This window comes from Cataglyphis hispanica, chromosome 19 (genome assembly GCF_021464435.1).
Source record: "Cataglyphis hispanica isolate Lineage 1 chromosome 19, ULB_Chis1_1.0, whole genome shotgun sequence".
Classification (NCBI taxonomy): Eukaryota; Metazoa; Arthropoda; class Insecta; order Hymenoptera; family Formicidae; genus Cataglyphis; species Cataglyphis hispanica.
In genome coordinates this window covers 3,758,063-3,777,077 of record NC_065972.1, presented here as the reverse complement: position 1 = coordinate 3,777,077, position 19,015 = coordinate 3,758,063, and the positions used below count along the sequence as shown (strand labels likewise).

Below are 19,015 nucleotides of genomic sequence, written 5' to 3'. Positions count from 1 at the left end.
TAAAAAATATGGAACTTACGACCTGAGGCTAAAGCGGGAATTCTTCTAGGGGTTCCCCCCCCCCCTCCTCTAAATTCCCCATCTGTGATTATTTGGCATCCCTTTAGCTCTTGGCTGAGCGGTCGACGAAGGAGTGCGTGTTATATGTAGCGAGAACGGCGTGACGCTCAATGCAGGCTCAGTGCCCGCGCAGACGTCGTTGCGGCCAGTTGTTTTTCCTTCGTCGTTGTATACATTCGTATTCATACCTTTGTGAGTTGTGTAAACGGTGAATATGTATAAGAAAAGCAGAGTGGAAGAATCCAGCCACGTGTGCGACGAACCGTCTCCGAGAGTACGATGAATACAACGACGGCCAAAATCTTCGATTAGGTGAGGGTCGAGCTTTAATCTCGATCAGAAGAAAGTTTGATTGGTCGTACAACATCTGCTGTTGATGCTTGAAAGTGACGCGACGAATCATTCTTTATCGGTTCCCAATCCTTGCCAAAAATAGTTATATCATTTCTCGTAAACAGTATGAGAAAGAGAGTAGGAGATATTTCAATGGTAGCTTATAACATGACTTAACGGTATATATCTATAAATTTAATTCAAAAATAGCAATGATACAGTTCTTAAAGCATTGTAACACACAATATTGAAATATTATGGCCCTACGTTTTCTGTTCAATGGATAAATGTATTCGCCCATGCATATTATTATCTTAAATTCTAAATAGAGTTTTTGATAAGAAATATAAATGCATTTATTCATCATGTTTCCTGGGTCGATATTTTATCTCGCGTATCGAGATATATGATATTTCTTCTTTAAATCACTTTTGTTTACATTTCATTTCGGTAAACTTGATGAGATTATAATTATGATGCGAAAATAAATAGGAAGGACAAATATAAAGTGTTATCGCCAATTCTCTAGAACGTGTTGACCTTTCCTTATTTTTTGTTATTCCGGGGAGAAATCGACTCCAAACACCTCCAGAAACTATGTGTGTGAGAGAGAGACCGCTTCTTGATATATCCTATATGTATTTATATTTAATGGAATTATATGCTTGCTTGTAAAAAATCATAATTATTATATTTGTGTAACAATAATATTTAATTAAAAAATTCTCTTTGCTCAAATTAAGAAACAAAATAGTTATAAAATAATCTCATTATTATTATTATTATTATTATAATATTATTGTTACTGCTAGAATATAACAACTACATGCGTTTGAAACACCCGTTGTATTAATTGCGATCGCTCTTTAAGCGTAACTGGTTTCTGCTGGACGCGTTTCGTTCTCGCGTATCACACGTCACGAAAGGATTACGTCATGACAAGTCATTTCGCAAAGAACGCTTACGATATGTCATTGTCCACTCAGTGTCTCAAAATATCCGCAATGTTTAATGTTAGAATGAAGGATTATGTTGAGCATCTTTTGGAGCATATTTTACTTCAGAGAGTTTCTTGATTTGACAATTCAATTTAAATGATTTATTCTCAGCTTCTGTATGTGATAAATAAGTGCCAAAGATTTTTTTTTTATCTGTCATGTGATTCATCAACGAAGCGTTTATAAATAAGCAGAAGTTTGATTGAAAAAGTATATACTTGCTTCTAAAAATAATCACATGTATCATTTTTCTTTTAAGGAAGATAAATTACTTATGTTTTAATTTAAAATAAAGATAACATTTTTAAGCACACATTCTATTTACGCGTTGCTTCCCCTCGGAGGGGCCATTTGAGAAAAACAAAGAGAATCTGGAAGGAACAAGGTCGACAAGAGACGATGATAACAATGCTTTCGCGTTGTTATTATCGTCTCTCTGCTACGCAGAGTATTTTATGCGTACGTTCATAAATAAGGATTTATTTGGATGTAAATTTCCATCATCGCACACACACACACACACCGTGACGCGAAGAAGCGAATGTGACAAACGTTTGTTTTCATTGTGAAAGCCTCTGTGTTTGCTCTTTTTACTCAAGTAAAAGAATTGAATTAGGGAGAGTCTTAATTTTTTTCTCTTTTCACTTTTTTATCTCTTTAAGTTTCTTTTATATTTTTGAATATAAAAGGAAATTATTCGCAGATATATTCGACAGCACATGAGAAGAATTTGACTTTGAAAAACATATAAGGCTTAAACATGGGATTCTATCTCAGCTCTTGTTCTTGGTCACTTTTAAATATTGACTTTTGATCGGATACAAATCTGTTTATCATGTATCACGTGTATCGTTGTACGTGTTTGAGCTACTTCTTGTTTGTTATTCAATATGCTTCCCATGCTTTAATTCTTGATAGTTGGATTCTCTTGAGATCCTTAGACAAGGAAATTTTTATTTTTGAATCTGAAAATCTTGAAAATACTTTGAGTTATAAAAAAAAAAAAGAAAGAATTTCAATTTATAACAAATTTTGGAATTTTTTAAATTTTATTTTATATATTTCTTGTTCCTTTTCCTTAATAAAATTTCTCTGTAGTCCTTCTATTCCTTGTCATGTTACATTTCCAACTATAAATAATTAATTCCTTAAATAAATTTAATAATATCTTTAAAAAAATCTTATTGTTAGTTGAACAATTATTTTGTCTAGACCAAACAACAGCGCTTAAACAGCATTTTTTTTATTAAATGCTCGGATTAGTGGGAATGGTAAGCTTATGAAAAAATTCCTGAAAATGTTCTAAGATTCGAGAAATGTTTTTTTTTTTTCGGGATTAAAAGAGTCGCGATGTGCTTTTTCAGTTGATTTACAGAGTCGCTTGTTTAGTTGCGCCAAATATGAGTCATGTGTTCAGGTTGTGTTTCAATAAAGATTACATATCATGCGTCGCTGAACAATTGACCTGTCTTACGACAAACTCAAATGGCAACGAGTTGTATAATATGTCAAACATTTAACTGTTTCTCAATAAATTTCATGCGCATAAATGAGGCAATTATATATATTTGTGATATATTTAGATCCGATACAAAATAAAAGTTTCTAGTATCATAGAATTATTTTTAAATAATAAGAGACAGAGATTTTAGCAATTTGTAGGTACAAAGTAAAAATTATGAAATTATTATTAATTATAAAATTATTATTAATTATAAATTGTGAATGTGATAAAATTAATAGTTATCAATTATATGTGATAAAATTAATAGTTATCAATTATATGTGATAAAATTAATAGTTATTAATTATATATTAATAGTGAATTAGTGATAAAATTAATAATTAATAAAATATAATATTATAAAATAATAATATAAAAATATTATAATATTTTATTTATTATTATCTTAATTTAATTCTAGCATTAATAATATTTAATATATAATAAATTTTAATTCAATTATAATAATTATATATTTAATATATAATAAATTTTAATTCAATTATAATAATTATATATTAATATATAATAATTATAATATTTATTCTATTATTTTTAAAGTGTAATTGAAATATTTTTGAAAAATTATGAATTTTTATCAAAGAAATACATTCTTATTTTACGATCTTTAAATATCTTTACGAATTATTACGAATATTTGAAAATTATCTTGATATCGAAGTTATGTCTCGACAGAAGTTTAATAATATTTTTCTCCTATCGTTATTTGATATCAACTGTATATTGTTATGATATCCCAACGGAGTAGATAAACCGATTTATTCGAGTGCCGAAATATTTTCTCTTGGGAGAGAAACATTAGAAGAATATTTGCTCTACATACACACACACGTACACACATATTCAATATATCATTTAAATTTATAATAATTATTGTCATTCTTATCATTTCCAGTGTCAATAAATTTGTGGGTTTAGGGCCTGTTTGCGGTTGCTAATTGTGACGGCTCTGGCTATATGATCTTGGATATTACGTGATTGTATTAAGAAAAAACTGCCATATTATATAACTTTGCTATTGTTCCGCGTTTTGCGTGGCTTATTCTTCTTCCGACCATTGATCGCCAATATACTCCTACATATATCGCTATCACGTTGTTATTCATTCTCTTGCGGATCTCTACTCGGGTCAAAATGCACTAATGCTTTTGTTTCTAATAAATTAATCCCGATGTGTCACATGTGCGTATGAGATGATTGAGGAAAAAATAATCATATAGAACACATTATATAGGATTTTTGTATTCTTACGGAAAATTATTTAATTAATATGACAAAAAGTAATATATTAAATTATTATATAATATATTAAATAATGAAATTATTATCACACACATGTACAAATATTACACGCTATATATATATATATATATATTGCTTTGATTATTTCTATCAAAAACTATGCTCAAACTTTAATCAATTTTTTGAGATATTTTATTCATTTTTTGATTTAAAATATTTATTAAAAAGAAAAATTTGTGTGAAAGAAATAATCAAAAGCATACACACATTTATGAATTTACATTTATAATTATAGAGCAGTATAATAATATTGCGACCTACGTAATAAAAGCGAGAAATGAATTTTTTTTGACATTTTAAATTTATTCATAAAGATTAATTTGCCGCTTAACGCTAAGATATACGGCTGGAAAAGACAACTTAATCACTTCTGCATTATTCATGATCGACACAGATGATGCTACTTGTCAGAAAGACAAGTCTGGGGACTATTAAATATATTCTATAAGGTAACCTTTGGAACCTTGCTATACGTGTTAATCAAATTTGCATACCACGTAACTTGCGTGCAATGTGTCGTAACATTTTTGCGTTTGAAAAAACAGCAAATTGATTTCTTTATATAATGCGTTTCTGCTTTATATCGTGCGTTTCTTTTTTTCAATATTTATCATATGTTCTTTTTTAAGTATCTCGTTTATACAAAGTACTGTTACTTTGTTTCTTGCCGTTTATTATGCAATCTTACATTATAATAGATCCTTATTGAAAGAAAATATTTACTTTTGTATTATCATGATTTGACGAGTAAATATTGTAAGAAAATATATAATATATAATATATAAATATATATAATATTATATAATATATAATATATAAATAATATATAAATATATAATATAAATACTGAAATCAGATAATCTGAAATAATTTCTGTTAACAAAGCAATCCGTTTTGCACTTGTTTCTCGATTTCATTGTCTTTACAAAAATCATATATTTCAATACATAACACAAATATATTGGCCAAACACTGAGTAATGGTTTAATCATTGCAGATCGGATGAAAAAATTGATCGTGAAAATTGCAAAATAGCAAAATATTTATTTAAATTTAATAAATAAAAATGAATATAATATACAAGTACAGAGAGCTACTAATATTTTATATTAATTAATATTATATTAAGATAAAATAGATAATATATATTGATAATAAGAAATGATAATTAAATATGTGATAAACACACGAGTAATGAATCAATGAATGACAATATAAATCACGATGTGAATTATGATACAAAATCAGATATTTTGATATTTACACTTTTTTAAATATAAATGTTGCAGATATTACGATATATGAACGTTAATAAAGTCACAATGGTCTTATTTCGTTATCGCGCATATGGCTCATCATATTCTCTGAAAAATATCGCGGGATAACGTATTATATTTAGATTCGCGATATTGCCAGTAACGAACAGGATATTTAATTATTTATTAATTATTTTTAGAGAGAATTCAGAAAACAATGGAAAAAGAGAGTAAATTTTATCCCATAAATTAAATCAATAAACATCATATTAATTATAGTAGTCATATAAATAGTATGCTCCACATCTGCTTTATATATTATTATATTTTATATCATATATGTATTTTTATAGCACATTTATATACTTTTTAATACATTAAACACATGTATATATATTTTGAATGGATTCTTTTCATTATCACGAACGTGTGTCAATTTTGACGAAACAATCGTTACTTTTTCTTTTCTCTCGGCAAAGTTTGATTTGCAAATTTACGTAACATATCTTAAGTAGGATCGGATTTTGCTGTAGACACATAAGAACACTTAGGCACAGAAAATATACAAATATACGAAGACTTCCTAAACAAGATAAATCCGATCCTGTGTTTAAACCAAGTCTCTCTCTTTTTCGTAGAACCCGATTAGCAGAACTCAAAACGACAGGTAAAAAACAGACTTGGTTTCCTTTCGTATAGAACCTTGAATGTTTCTCTCTACATAGGCGTAATTATTAATTGTGGAAAAGAATCCGAAATCGAGAGCTGTAATCATAAAAATTCATATTATTTTCTAATAAATTATTTAATTTTTTAATAATTAAATTTTTTTTAATAATTAAAATTCTTAACTGCCTTTTTTCATATTTTATATAGAAAACATTTTAAGGAGCTTTATAGGAATTTGAAGTATAAACTTGAAACGAGGTCCTTGAAATAATGGATTTCGAAGTAATAAAGAAGTTAATTCTAAGAGATTCTGAGAGCCTATTAATTACCGAAGATAATAATACGTGAATGCGAGGTTTATCTATTATAAGGATTTTATCAATGTATCTTTTTTTGCGTCATTGTAGCTTATATCTAGTCAATGACCGATAAACTTTGTACACATCCGTCAAAATCTAAATGGATTTTCTCTATTAAATATTAGTGTCTAGCATAATATTAATTAAAAATATATTTTTAATATTGCATGAAGAAAAGTTAACTATAGACGACAAATCCCGAAGAGTTTTAATAATATGCGGACGCTTAATAATATGCATGTGACGCTTTTAATTTTATATAATTGAATAGATTGAATAAATAGTCAAATAATTATTAATAAATATGAATTTTAATAACACATAAATTAAATTTTTGTATTAATTATATTTTTTAAATAACTTTTTTATAATCTATAATCTTTTAAATTAAATTTTGCAATCTGTAATTATTCTAGTTTATATCTCTCTCAATTTATAATTTTGTGTGCGACATTTCCTAACTTTCAATTTTAAATCTTATCTTACAGGATTTTTTGTTATTTAAATATAATTTTAATTTTAATTTTCTCAGACTTGTAAATATATGTCTAGCATAAAAATAAGATTCTCTACCAAGCCGTCGATCGCAAACTCATGACGAGCATGCATCTTAATTGTACTTTATTACTTATACGAGTAAATGCGAGTTATAGTTACGATCACATGACCTTCCTTGCTATTTGAGAAATGACACAGCATGCAAACAAATCGCGTGTAGTTAGATAAAGCGAAGAGAGTGCAAGCGAATGATACAAGTTTCTTTTTTAAACAGATAGACATACTCGAAGAATTCATATTCGAACGCTGGATCGACAAGCCGATTGTTCTTCTCACTACAATCGTCCAGTGTGCCTAATTTTTCTACTACTATAGCAATTGACAGAATTTAAAAAAGCAAAAATAATAGAAAAATATTAGTAAGTGGAAATAAATCTCCGAAGTTTTATCAATTGAAAATTATTAGCAAAAATAAATTTTTATTCAAGTATTATCAACTATATACATTTTTTAAGTAATTGTTACACACAAGAGTAATAATAATGTCAAGTACATAATTATTATATGTGTATATATATATGTGTGTGTGTGTGTGTGTGTGCGTGCGTGCAATAAATAATTATTATTATTTAAAAATTGCTACAGAGAATTATTCAGACGTCTTGAGAATCGCAAAAAGGCACTTGAAGATAAATATCAAGTGGTGACAGGCGATCTAGCAGCTGACATCTTACTTTTTTAAGAGCCTCATCGAAGACTTGCGAAATAAATAAACACGATTGATCGTGGGAATTGATGATATTTGCAAAAAAAGCTGATACAAGGAGATACGCGAAGTGTTAATTTCACTGTGATTGAAATCGCGGCTGATAATCTCGATATCAAAAGCTGTCAATTTTCACTACTTCAGTTCAATATCGCCCGATTTTTGATGATAATTGATAAGATATACTGAAACTGCAAATTGTTGAAGAGAAAATAAAAGTGTTCTTCATTACACACAAATTAAAAAAAAAAAAAATCGATTCAAACGTCGAATACAAGTGATACGTGTGTTAATAATCGTGTGGTGGATAAGCTAATCTAATCGATCGTTTCATCGCGCTGGTTCAAGTAATTTGCGGCGAGTTAATGCTGCGCATAAGGACTGATGGATTCAACGAAAACCAAATCGAAGCCGAATCCAAGGGAGAAGGCGAACATTCTATCGATATTACTATGGTGGTGAGTCGTGCAATTTCTCTTTTCAATGAATCGAAATTTTATCAAACTTTTCATGAGAATTCATGGAATCTAGAGGTATGTAGAGATATTTAAATACTTAGAGAAATTATTAAAATATATTCGATGTGTTTGGATATGTGCACATTTAAATATTTGCGTCAATTTAACATTTGTGATAATATTCATGCATTAATATGAAGATAAAAATCATTAATTGCGTTAATATTGACATCAATTATTTAGAATGACATTTCGCAATAATGCACAATGTGCGATATATAACGCACGCGTAGCACGTAAAATTGTCTTTTACTATGTTAAATTACACTTTATCTCCTCACGCAAATTTATTTTGTATTTAAGAATGATATTGCATTTGTCGAGATAAGATGACAAAGTTAGATTGTCGTGCCATCATGCTTCTCTTCAAGTTATAAAATCCTTCCAACAATAAGTTTTTAATCTTTCAATTTTCACTCTTGACTTTGTCATTTATTCTCATGATTATATCGCTTACATTTTAGTACATAATTTTTGATAAAATCACATTTAATTAAATCGTTTCTCTCATCGAATCATCAGGTGGACTATCAGTTTATTCAAGACAGGGTACAAGAAAGTTCTAGAATCAGAGGACTTGTTTGACCCTCTGAAAGTCGACCGATCGAATCTGCTCGGAGATCGGTTAGAAAAGTAAGTATCGGGATCATCATATGACAGGAGAGAGGAGGAGATATTTTAATGATTTTTTTTACTTCTCCTTTCTTTTCTTTATTAAGGCGCAGCAATAATGATAACGCGTAGAGTATCGATCTGTTTTCAGACGATGGAAAATCGAACTGGAAAATTCGAAGAAATGGAAACGCAATCCGAGTTTGCTGAAGACCATTTTCCGTACATTCTTGTGGGAGTACTTCTTGCTCGGAATGATTCAGATACTCAACGAGTTTGTGATAAGGTATCATCGATTGGACAATCGATTTTAGTGAAAAATAACGCGTTCGATCGTCAATTTATTGATAATTAAAATTATCTTTTTAGAGATAAAATTAAAGCGACAATAGCTCGATTATTTTAAGAGATTAACTTCTTATACATAGAAAATTAAGAAAGATTTGGGGGATGAGAAAATGAAATGATAAAGTTAGAGACTAAAAGATTTAGAACATAAGATATTTTAAACGCGGACGTGTTTCCACATAATGATAATATATCAAAATAAAGTATAATAAAATTATCACATGCATTAAAAATTATTATAATTATTATAATTAAACCTTATAATCTGGAACGAAACAGTATCTAATATTATAATATATAAAAATAAAATAAAATATTATATTTACTCTGATAAAATCATGCAGCAGACATTCTAAAATATTAATTTTAATGCAAAATTCGCAGATTGGGCACGCCGTTGCTGCTGGGTGGTCTCTTGCGCTACTTCCGGAAGGACTCGGTCGAATCGTACGAAAACGCTCTTTGGTACGCGGCTGGAATATGTATAGCAACCGGCATGAACGTGATAAGCGGCAATCAAACCATTTTCGGAGCTTTTCACGTTGGCGCCAAGGTCCGCGTGGCCGTCTGTTCCGTGGTGTACAGAAAGGTTGGTTATCTATTTTTTCTTTTTTTTTTTAGAGGAAAATCTTGTATAGATACCGAGGATCCTGATACAAGGCTCCCCAGTCATGCCGGAGAAAATTTTCTTTTTTTTCTCGTACAAGAGAAGGACCCCGGGAGTCCACTCGGACTTTATTTCCAGGAAGAAAGACTGGCTATCTGTTTTTTGGAGCAATTTATTTAGATCTGTCTGAAAAAAAAAATATCTTTCGGAAAATAAAGATTAGATAAAAAGTATCTAAAATGCCGTATCTAAAAGCCGTATCTAAAATGCGTTTTGAAAGGAACTTCCTTTACTTTATCTTCGTCCGGTTTTTCGATTCTATAAAAAAAAAAGGAAGGAGAATGAGAATACTTTAAGAAGAAAAGAAAATGGAAAAGTTATAAGGGAATATGAAGAAAGAATCAATTTAAAAGTTTTCTGCTAATAATGTCACAGATCAGAACTTTGACATTTACTTATGCGATATATAAAGTAAAAGATTAAAACGTTTTTTGTGAATCGCATTTTATTCCACAACATAATCTATCAGTGTATTAACTCTTGAATTACCTTCATCAGTGTATTAACTCTTGAAATAATAATTATGAAATATGTAACAATATTTTACATTTGTCTCACAGGCTCTGCGTCTGAGCAAGACTGCGCTGGGCGAGACAGCACCGGGAAAAGTTGTCAATCTGGTGGCTAACGATGTCAATAGATTTGATCTCGTCTCCATTTTTATCCATCACATGTGGTCGGCGCCTCTATCCGCCCTGATAGTGGCTTACATCCTGTATCAGGAGGTCGGCTATGCCGGTCTCATCGGTATCGCCGCTATCTTCACGGTTGTGCCGATCCAATGTGAGTCTCTTGGCCGATAATTGATTCAATTAAATAAACAATAACAATTTAAATCTTTGGATAAATCCTTGGCAAAGTTTCTTCACACAAGTTCTTCATTCATTCTCGCGATTTTAGCTTACACCGGCAAGCTGTCGTCCAAGTTTCGTCTGCAGACAGCAATCAAGACCGACGAGCGAGTTCGGCTGATGGACGAGATTATTTCCGGGGTGCAGGTGATCAAAATGTACGCGTGGGAGAAGCCGTTCTGTGCGATGGTCGAGCTGGCTCGTAAGCTCGAGTTACGAGTGGTGACCAAGAGCTCGTACATCCGTGGCATCTACATGACTTTCAATCTCTTCACGACTCGAATGGCGCTCTACTGCACCCTCGTCACCATGCTGATGTTTGGCAACGAGATCACCGCCGATAAAGTCTTCGTCGTTTCGTCCTACTTCAACATTCTTGCGCAGACTATGACTGGCATGTTTGTGCGCGGCTTCGCCGAGCTGGCCGAGTGTATGGTGGCTATACGCAGGCTTCAGAGTTTCCTCCTGTTCGATGAGTTCCAGAACAACAGCATCTCTAAGGCGGCCTCCGACTATTCTAGCCTCTGTTCTGATTACAAGCAAACCGTCTACAAGCAGGAGGAGAGGAACCAAGAGTTGCCCTTCATAGACGACGATGTCGAGGAAAATTATGAAAACTTAGACGAAAATAATGATTACAAAAAGCAGAACGGATTAATGATCGTTGCTAGCGAGTTGCTACAGAACACCGTTGATCTTATTGAGGGTGAGTATGCGAAATCAAGTGTTTCGCTGATACTTGTCGGAGAACTGTGTGAACTAAATTTCATTATTTGCAGAAAAGAAGCGGTTATCCACGTGCAACGATGACAGTTGTGCCATCAAAATGATCAATGTAACTGCCAAATGGGAGACTAAGCATTCGCAAAATATCTTGGAGGATTTGAATCTGGAAATGAAGAAGGGCAAGCTGTACGCCGTGATTGGCATGGTGGGCAGCGGTAAGAGCTCTCTTCTGTCTGCGATTCTAGGTGAGATCACCGTGACGGGAGGTCAAATCAAGATCAACGGCAGCATCAGCTATGCCGGTCAAGAAGCCTGGGTATTTGGTGCCACTGTTCGACAGAACATACTCTTCGGACAACCTTATGAGCGCCACCGATATCAAAAGGTGGTTAAGGCTTGCGCCCTGCTGCGCGATTTTAAACAGTTCCCGCAGGGCGACCAAACCATAGTAGGCGAACGTGGCAGCTCATTGTCTGGGGGACAGAAAGCCAGGATAAATCTGGCCAGGGCCCTGTACAGACAGTCGGACATCTACCTCTTGGATGATCCTTTAAGTGCGGTAAGCAACTTTTAAAAGAGTCAGAATTTTTTATCTTTTTATGTATAATGATTATATACAAGATATAGGATTGATAGTCTTTAAACGCGGGCTCTTTATGATTTTTTTTTTCAATTGTAAATCTTAAAACCGACCCAGACAACATAAAAAGGCTAAAAGACATCTTAAAGGCAATAAGACGGTTTTCAATCATTTTTTAATCATTATTTAAAGACATGTGTTGTCTGGGGATGAGCTAACAATAATAACAATATATAGCTTTTTTTCTGATTAATTTCTAGAATTTCGATTCTTTCTTCTTGAAAGTAATTTATCAATAAATTAAATTTTACGAATAAAATTAATTAAATTTTGAATTTCAATAATGTAAAAAATTGTTTTCATTTGATAAAATTAGGTCGACGCACACGTCAGCAAACATTTGTTTCAAGAATGTATTCAGAGATACCTAGCCGATAAGACTAGGATCTTGGCGACGCATCAGCTGCAATACATAAAGGGAGTGGACGCCATTATATTGCTCGAACAAGGAAGAATAAAGTACTTTTCACATTATCAAGATTTATTGGAGTATCGACCCGAGTACGGAGTACTCTTGGCAGCGGAGAACGAGATCGATGACTCGTCTTTAGAAAAGAGCATGAACATGAGACGAAAGTTTTCCTCCGCGAGTATTAGAGTAAATAAAAATATATAAATATATATAACGTTACAAAAAGAGATAAAGAGAATTTTATAAGATATTGATTTTTATTTTTTTTGTAAACTTGAAGTTAAGACAGTTTAAAAAAGATATAAATTTTTATAATTTTTTGAGATTTCATGTTTTCATAATAATAAAGGTATTTAATAATAAATATCTAAACAAAAAAAAAGGAAATGTGTTACTGATAATAAAATTTATTTGACAGAGTCGTACTCCGGACGCCAGTAGTGGTGCCACAGATGACGAAGAGGAAGACGAAGATGAAGGGCAACTAAACAATGGTCTTGAGGGAACATCACGTGGTATAGTTAAAGGATCTATATTTATCAAGTTCTTCCAAACTGGTGCCAATTTATACATGGCCTCCATTGTTCTATTGCTGTTCATCCTCACGCAATTTATTGTCAGTCTCAGCGACTTCTTTGTGCCTTTCTTGTAAGTATCTATTTGAAAAGAAATAATTATTTCTTTTGATAAAGAAACAATACATGTCTATTTCATTTTTTATAAAATATAATAAATTTAATAAATAAATTTAATAAATAAAATTAATAAATTTTAAATTTTAAGTAAATACATATTTTTTCTATTTAATTTTTTTTTCTAATTAATTTTTTTAATTTGTTTCTGTCAGAGTCAATACTGTGGAAAATCAAAAATATCTAGCCAAGCAACATAGCTTGAATCAAACGGATATTTACGAGAACATAACAACGAATCATTTAGGTACTATTTTCTCGGATGATGAGGATATGATGACATATATCTACATCTACACAGGCATTGTGCTGGGCATTTTCATTATCGGTATTACCAGGTCGCTATTTTTTTATAAAACGTGCATGACTTGTAGTCAGCGTTTGCACGATATGATGTTCAGTGCGTTAATTCGCACGGGAATGCGATTCTTCGACACCAATCCTAGCGGTAGGATATTAAACCGGTTCTCCAAGGACATGGGCACTATCGACGAATTATTACCCAAGGCTTGCCTGGATGCCGGGCAGATGAACATGATGATGTTCGGCTCGCTGATAGTAACCTGCATAGTCAATCCCATCTTCTTGGTACCCATCGTGTTTATTAGCATAATATTTTACTGGATCCGCAAAGTTTATCTTAAGACCAGTAAAAATGTCAAGCGACTGGAAGGAATATGTACGTCTATTTTTCTTTACTTACATTAGTCTGCTCTTTCTCTCAAAAAATTTTTATTTATTAATTTTTATTATTTATTATTAATATTTATTATTTATTATTTTCATTTATTAATATTTCATTTATTATTTGTTTTATATCTAACTATTAAAAGTCCTTTAAAAATGCAATAGAATCTTTTTGATTCATTGCGTCTTCAAAATAAATTTCCTTGCTTGGTCACTTTTGAATTTTAATCTTTTACTTTTTTGTGGGATTTATTAATTTTTAATTTACACATTTATTTTTTGATGCTTTTTATGATGGGTTATTTTTTTTTGTATTTCAGCTCGTTCGCCAGTATTTACTCATCTAAATGCCACGTTGAACGGTTTGACAACTATCAGAGCGTACTGCGCTCAAAACATACTCAAGCAAGAATTTGACAAGTTGCAAGATGTACACACGTCCACAGTTTATATGTATATCGTCACTAGCACAGCATTCGGATTTACTCTGGATATATTCTGTTTCTTTTTCATTTCGCTTGTCACCTTTAGCTTTTTGCTATTTAATCGATGTAAGCATCAATTTCTTAATCAATCTCCAAAATTTGCATTTACAAACTGCTCTTTTTATGAAACTTTTATTTCATTTTAAAACTATCTTTATTTTCGAAATTTTATAATGCTTTTATTATATTTCTTAAAAAAATTACTAATTTATTTGAGAATTGTTTTGTTTATCTTACCTATAATAATATTTTTATTTCGTAAAATAAAACGTTGATCGTTAAAATATTGTCAAAGTATTCACCTTTATTCAATAGATGAGTCAGTAATTAAATCAAATGTTTTAACTTCAATTTTTTAATATAATTTTTCAACAATATGTAAAAATATTTAAATCAGTACAGCCATTCGTGAATTAACAAGTTTCTCTATTTTTAATATTTACTATTTAAATTAAAATATTTTTTATAAAAATAATAGGATATCTAATCCAAATTTTTAAAGAAATTAAAGAAGTTATACATATATTTCAGCATTTTCTGGTGGCGAGGTTGGATTGGCTATCACTCAGATAATGGCAATGACCGGAATAATTCAGTGGGGAATGCGACAGAGCGCCGAGGTGACGAATCAGATGATGGCGGTGGAACGCGTGCTGGAATACATTCAACTTGCGGCAGAACCGAATTTAAGAGATAGAGGAACGTATCTAAAGAAGAAAGACAAGGAAAATCTGGCATTGCCGGATAATGCACCCAAGGGCTGGCCTAATGACGGTAGCATCGTATTCAAAAATGTTTATATGCGTTACTCAGATGACGATCCGCCTGTTCTTAAGAGCTTGAACATGGTGATCTATCCCGGGGAGAAGGTACGAGAATTTTATGGAAAAATGTAGTAACAAGATTCTTCATCTCTAGATTTAACAATCTAGAGATCATGCAAAACAAATAGATAATAGAAATTTAATTATTTATTTATTGATTTATTGATTTATTTATTTTTTTTTTATTGAAAAGTTAGAGTTCTAATTCTTGTAGGATTCACACACAAAATATTAAAAAGTTCTTTTTTCGAAAAAAGTTCTGCAAAACAAGATAATAATTAAATAAAAAGAAAGCAATTTTTTCTTTTTAAGAAACTGTGATTTTAATCTCGAGTATTCGAGTTCAATATCGAGTATAATTTAAAAAATTTTAAATAAATATAAAATGTAAAATAAAAATTATATATATATATATATATATATATATATATATATATATATATATATATATGAAAATAATATATATATATATATATGAAAAAAATAAATATATTAATATAAAGAGATTAAAAATAATTAATGTAAAAGTCACAATGGATCATTTAATAATTATTGTTTTACTAATAAAATATCCCGAAACTTTTAATCAATAAAAAAACATTAAAAATTATTTTTTTATCTTTTGTTGTACATACTCATTTTCTACAAAGATGTCAAAGAATATATATAAATTTTTGTAGATTTTTTTGAACACTTTAAAATAGCTAAAACTGCGACAAAACATTGTGATCCATATGTGACCAGAAACAAAGCAAAAAAAATGTTTAATCTACAAGAGATGCTTCGATAATTATTACGCAGGTTGGTATTGTGGGAAGAACTGGTGCCGGAAAATCATCATTGATAGCAGCTCTATTTCGATTGGCGAAAGTGGAGGGAATTATTGAGATCGATGGCATAAACACGGGCTTGATCGCCTTGGAGGATTTGCGACGCAAAATATCCATCATCCCTCAAGATCCTGTATTATTCTCAGGCACTCTAAGACGTAATCTAGATCCCTTCGATGAATTCCCCGACAGGGACTTGTGGGAAGCACTCGAAGAGGTTTGTAGACTGATGATATTTAATTTGAAAGCAATACTGCGATTAATGAAGATCGTAATCTTGCAACTTTCACAGATATTGAGCTCGCAATATTTCCATTTCTCTCAAGATCTTAAAGTTTCAAATTTTCAAGTTTCCGAAAATCTTCCCAAAATCCATTCAAGCTCCAAGACTCCAAGGTTCCATAACACTTCACATTAAATAATTACGAATATATTACACTAATAATATATCTATATTTATATAATAATATATCTATATATTTTATATTTTAGGCCTAATAATATATCCATTTTAGGTTGAGTTGAAGGACGCGGTCGGCATTAACAACGGGAATGGTTTGGATAGTCGCGTGTTTGACAGAGGCAGCAATTACAGTGTCGGTCAAAGGCAATTGGTATGCTTAGCGCGAGCCATTCTGAGAAACAATCGCATATTGATGCTGGATGAGGCGACCGCGAACGTCGATCCGCATACCGACGCGCTGATCCAACGCACCATCAGAAAAAAGTTTGCGGCCTGCACGATGCTCACGGTTGCGCATCGATTAAACACTATAATGGATAGCGATAAGGTTCTGGTGATGGATAAGGGTCGTATGGCTGTAAGTATAGCTTGAAACAATAATGCATTCATTCAATATTTCTTTCTTCTCGAAATCTCGGAACACGAGGCCCTTATTTCAAATTTCTCATCATATATTGCTTTATTCTACCGTGCTAATTAATAAATGTATTAATTTATTCATCTGTCAGTTGTAATATTTAATTTAAAATATTAATAAGACAATAATAAATATGAAAAATGTAACTGAAATTATAATTTGGTTTTTATTTTTTTAACAGGAATACGATCACCCTCATATATTATTGCAAAACAGCTACAGTCAATTCACTTCGTTGGTAAGAGAAACCGGTCCAGGCATGTACGACCAACTCCTCAAGATAGCTAAGCAATCGTATGTAAACAAATATGGAGAAACATGATGAAACATGGATTTATGAAAATAAATATTTGTTAATTGAATTTTTTTTTGATTCTCCGCTTTTTATACTCAATCGAGCTCAAAGCATGGGTCGTTCAATATATGTGATATGATATATCTGTAATATAGAAAGAACAAAAAGAGTATATGTAAAGAAGACGTTATTGTATTTGCATGCAGACAAGTTTCACTTATATTTTCTACAAGTTTAAGAAAATTGTTGTATGCCTTTCTTCGGAACATTCTTGTGTAGACACGATACTTCTCATAAGTATTATAATGCGTATCAGCGTTTACAGAGAATCATATTTTTGCATGTCATGTATTTAATGATCGTTTTGTTAGATTATTCTCACTATCAAGTTTTTTCATATGATGATCACAGTAATACGTATTATATTTCTTTATATTCAAGCTTTTACTTATATTTTTAGAAATCATAAATATTTCTAAATCTCTTAGTAAAATGAGCGTATATAAATTTAATTTGGTCAGCGAGGTAACGCAAAGTTTGTTTTAAAAACATGGGTTTATACACTTAACAATAAGATAATATTTATATATTGTGAACATTTCATCGCATTATCATAACATTCAGCACATGTATAAAGTAGAATCTAAAAATGAAAATTGCTATATAATTTGTGATTTCAACAATTTAAATAAATTTATTTATATCAAAGCCAATAAAATATTTATTGAAAATAATAGTTAATAACAGTTATAATTTATATCGATTATATCGATATAAAATATTATATCGATTTCTCTCTCTCTCTCTCTCTTTCTCTCTTTCAATCTGTGATTTTTTCTCAGCAAAGATTGCATGGCGGCTCTAATGAAAGATTTATAGTTCGCGGTATCGCAAATATATAATTATAATCGACACCAAAGAAATATTCCGAACTAAACTCAGATACTTAACAAAACAATATATACTTAATTTTTTTACTTGTTGTAATTATACGTTGTAATTATTGTTATCACATTTATTAAAGCATAAAAATAAGCTCAATATTTTTGTAAACTGCATTTACAGACTATATATATTGCTATGATGAAAGTCTCGATATAATATTAACAAGTATTGAAGAAAATCTACGAATAAGTGAAATAATTATACAACAGGTTTATTAATAATATCGCAGTAATGTTATGATAATATATTGCAAATGTTGTTTGCTGTTATACGTATCTTATTATATAGAATACGGAGACTGCGTTTGCCAAGCAGATTTTATATATAAATATATAATATATATTTTTTTATATTTATATATAGTTTACTAAACTATTACAAAAATATTCGTAAATGTATAGATTTACGAATTAATTTTTACTCGTACGAATATCTTTGTACTCGTAAATAATCATTTTTGCATATTTGATGAGCTCAGGTTAGAAGTGATTTTTTGTAAATTACTTCATTATTAATCTCTCTTCATTATAATCCAAATCTTTCCATCTTTTTGCACGATTAGTTATACAAATTCTCCTGCGCTGTATTATAAATTATGTTAAATAAATATATAGTATAAATTGTTAAATACTATGTATATATATAGTGTAAGCTTATACGAAATGAATTATGCATATAAAAAATATTGTATATAAATAAATCAAATAAATAAACCAAAGTACAACAAAATATTCAAAAAGCAGAAAAAATATAAAAATAGCAGTAATTTATTTTTTTATATAATCAATTTTTTCTGGGTTATATGATACTATCGAAAAAATCGAGTATCTTATAT

At 30.5% G+C, this 19,015-nt stretch overlaps 1 protein-coding gene across 4 annotated transcripts; it reads left to right on the top strand.

The window, feature by feature from the left end:
• Position 1: 1 nt before the first annotated feature.
• Positions 2 to 18,937, top strand: LOC126856614 (ATP-binding cassette subfamily C member 4-like). Of its 4 annotated transcripts, none has more exons than XM_050605276.1 (17): positions 2 to 372; positions 7,280 to 7,420; positions 7,647 to 8,225; positions 8,808 to 8,918; positions 9,049 to 9,183; positions 9,630 to 9,834; positions 10,473 to 10,695; positions 10,813 to 11,469; positions 11,543 to 12,048; positions 12,446 to 12,727; positions 12,960 to 13,189; positions 13,389 to 13,912; positions 14,241 to 14,471; positions 14,937 to 15,274; positions 16,031 to 16,276; positions 16,575 to 16,880; positions 17,122 to 18,937. In XM_050605276.1, the coding sequence occupies exons 3-17, from the start codon at positions 8,152 to 8,154 to the stop codon at positions 17,260 to 17,262; spliced, it is 4,209 nt and encodes a 1,402-aa protein (XP_050461233.1). In that variant the 5' UTR covers positions 2 to 372; positions 7,280 to 7,420; positions 7,647 to 8,151; the 3' UTR covers positions 17,263 to 18,937. The 4 variants fall into 4 exon arrangements, with proteins under 4 accessions (XP_050461233.1, XP_050461231.1, XP_050461234.1 ...); XM_050605274.1 differs by having other exon boundaries at positions 7,276 to 7,420; XM_050605275.1 differs by lacking the exon at positions 2 to 372 and adding an exon at positions 3,836 to 3,896 and having other exon boundaries at positions 7,276 to 7,420.
• Positions 18,938 to 19,015: the final 78 nt, after the last annotated feature.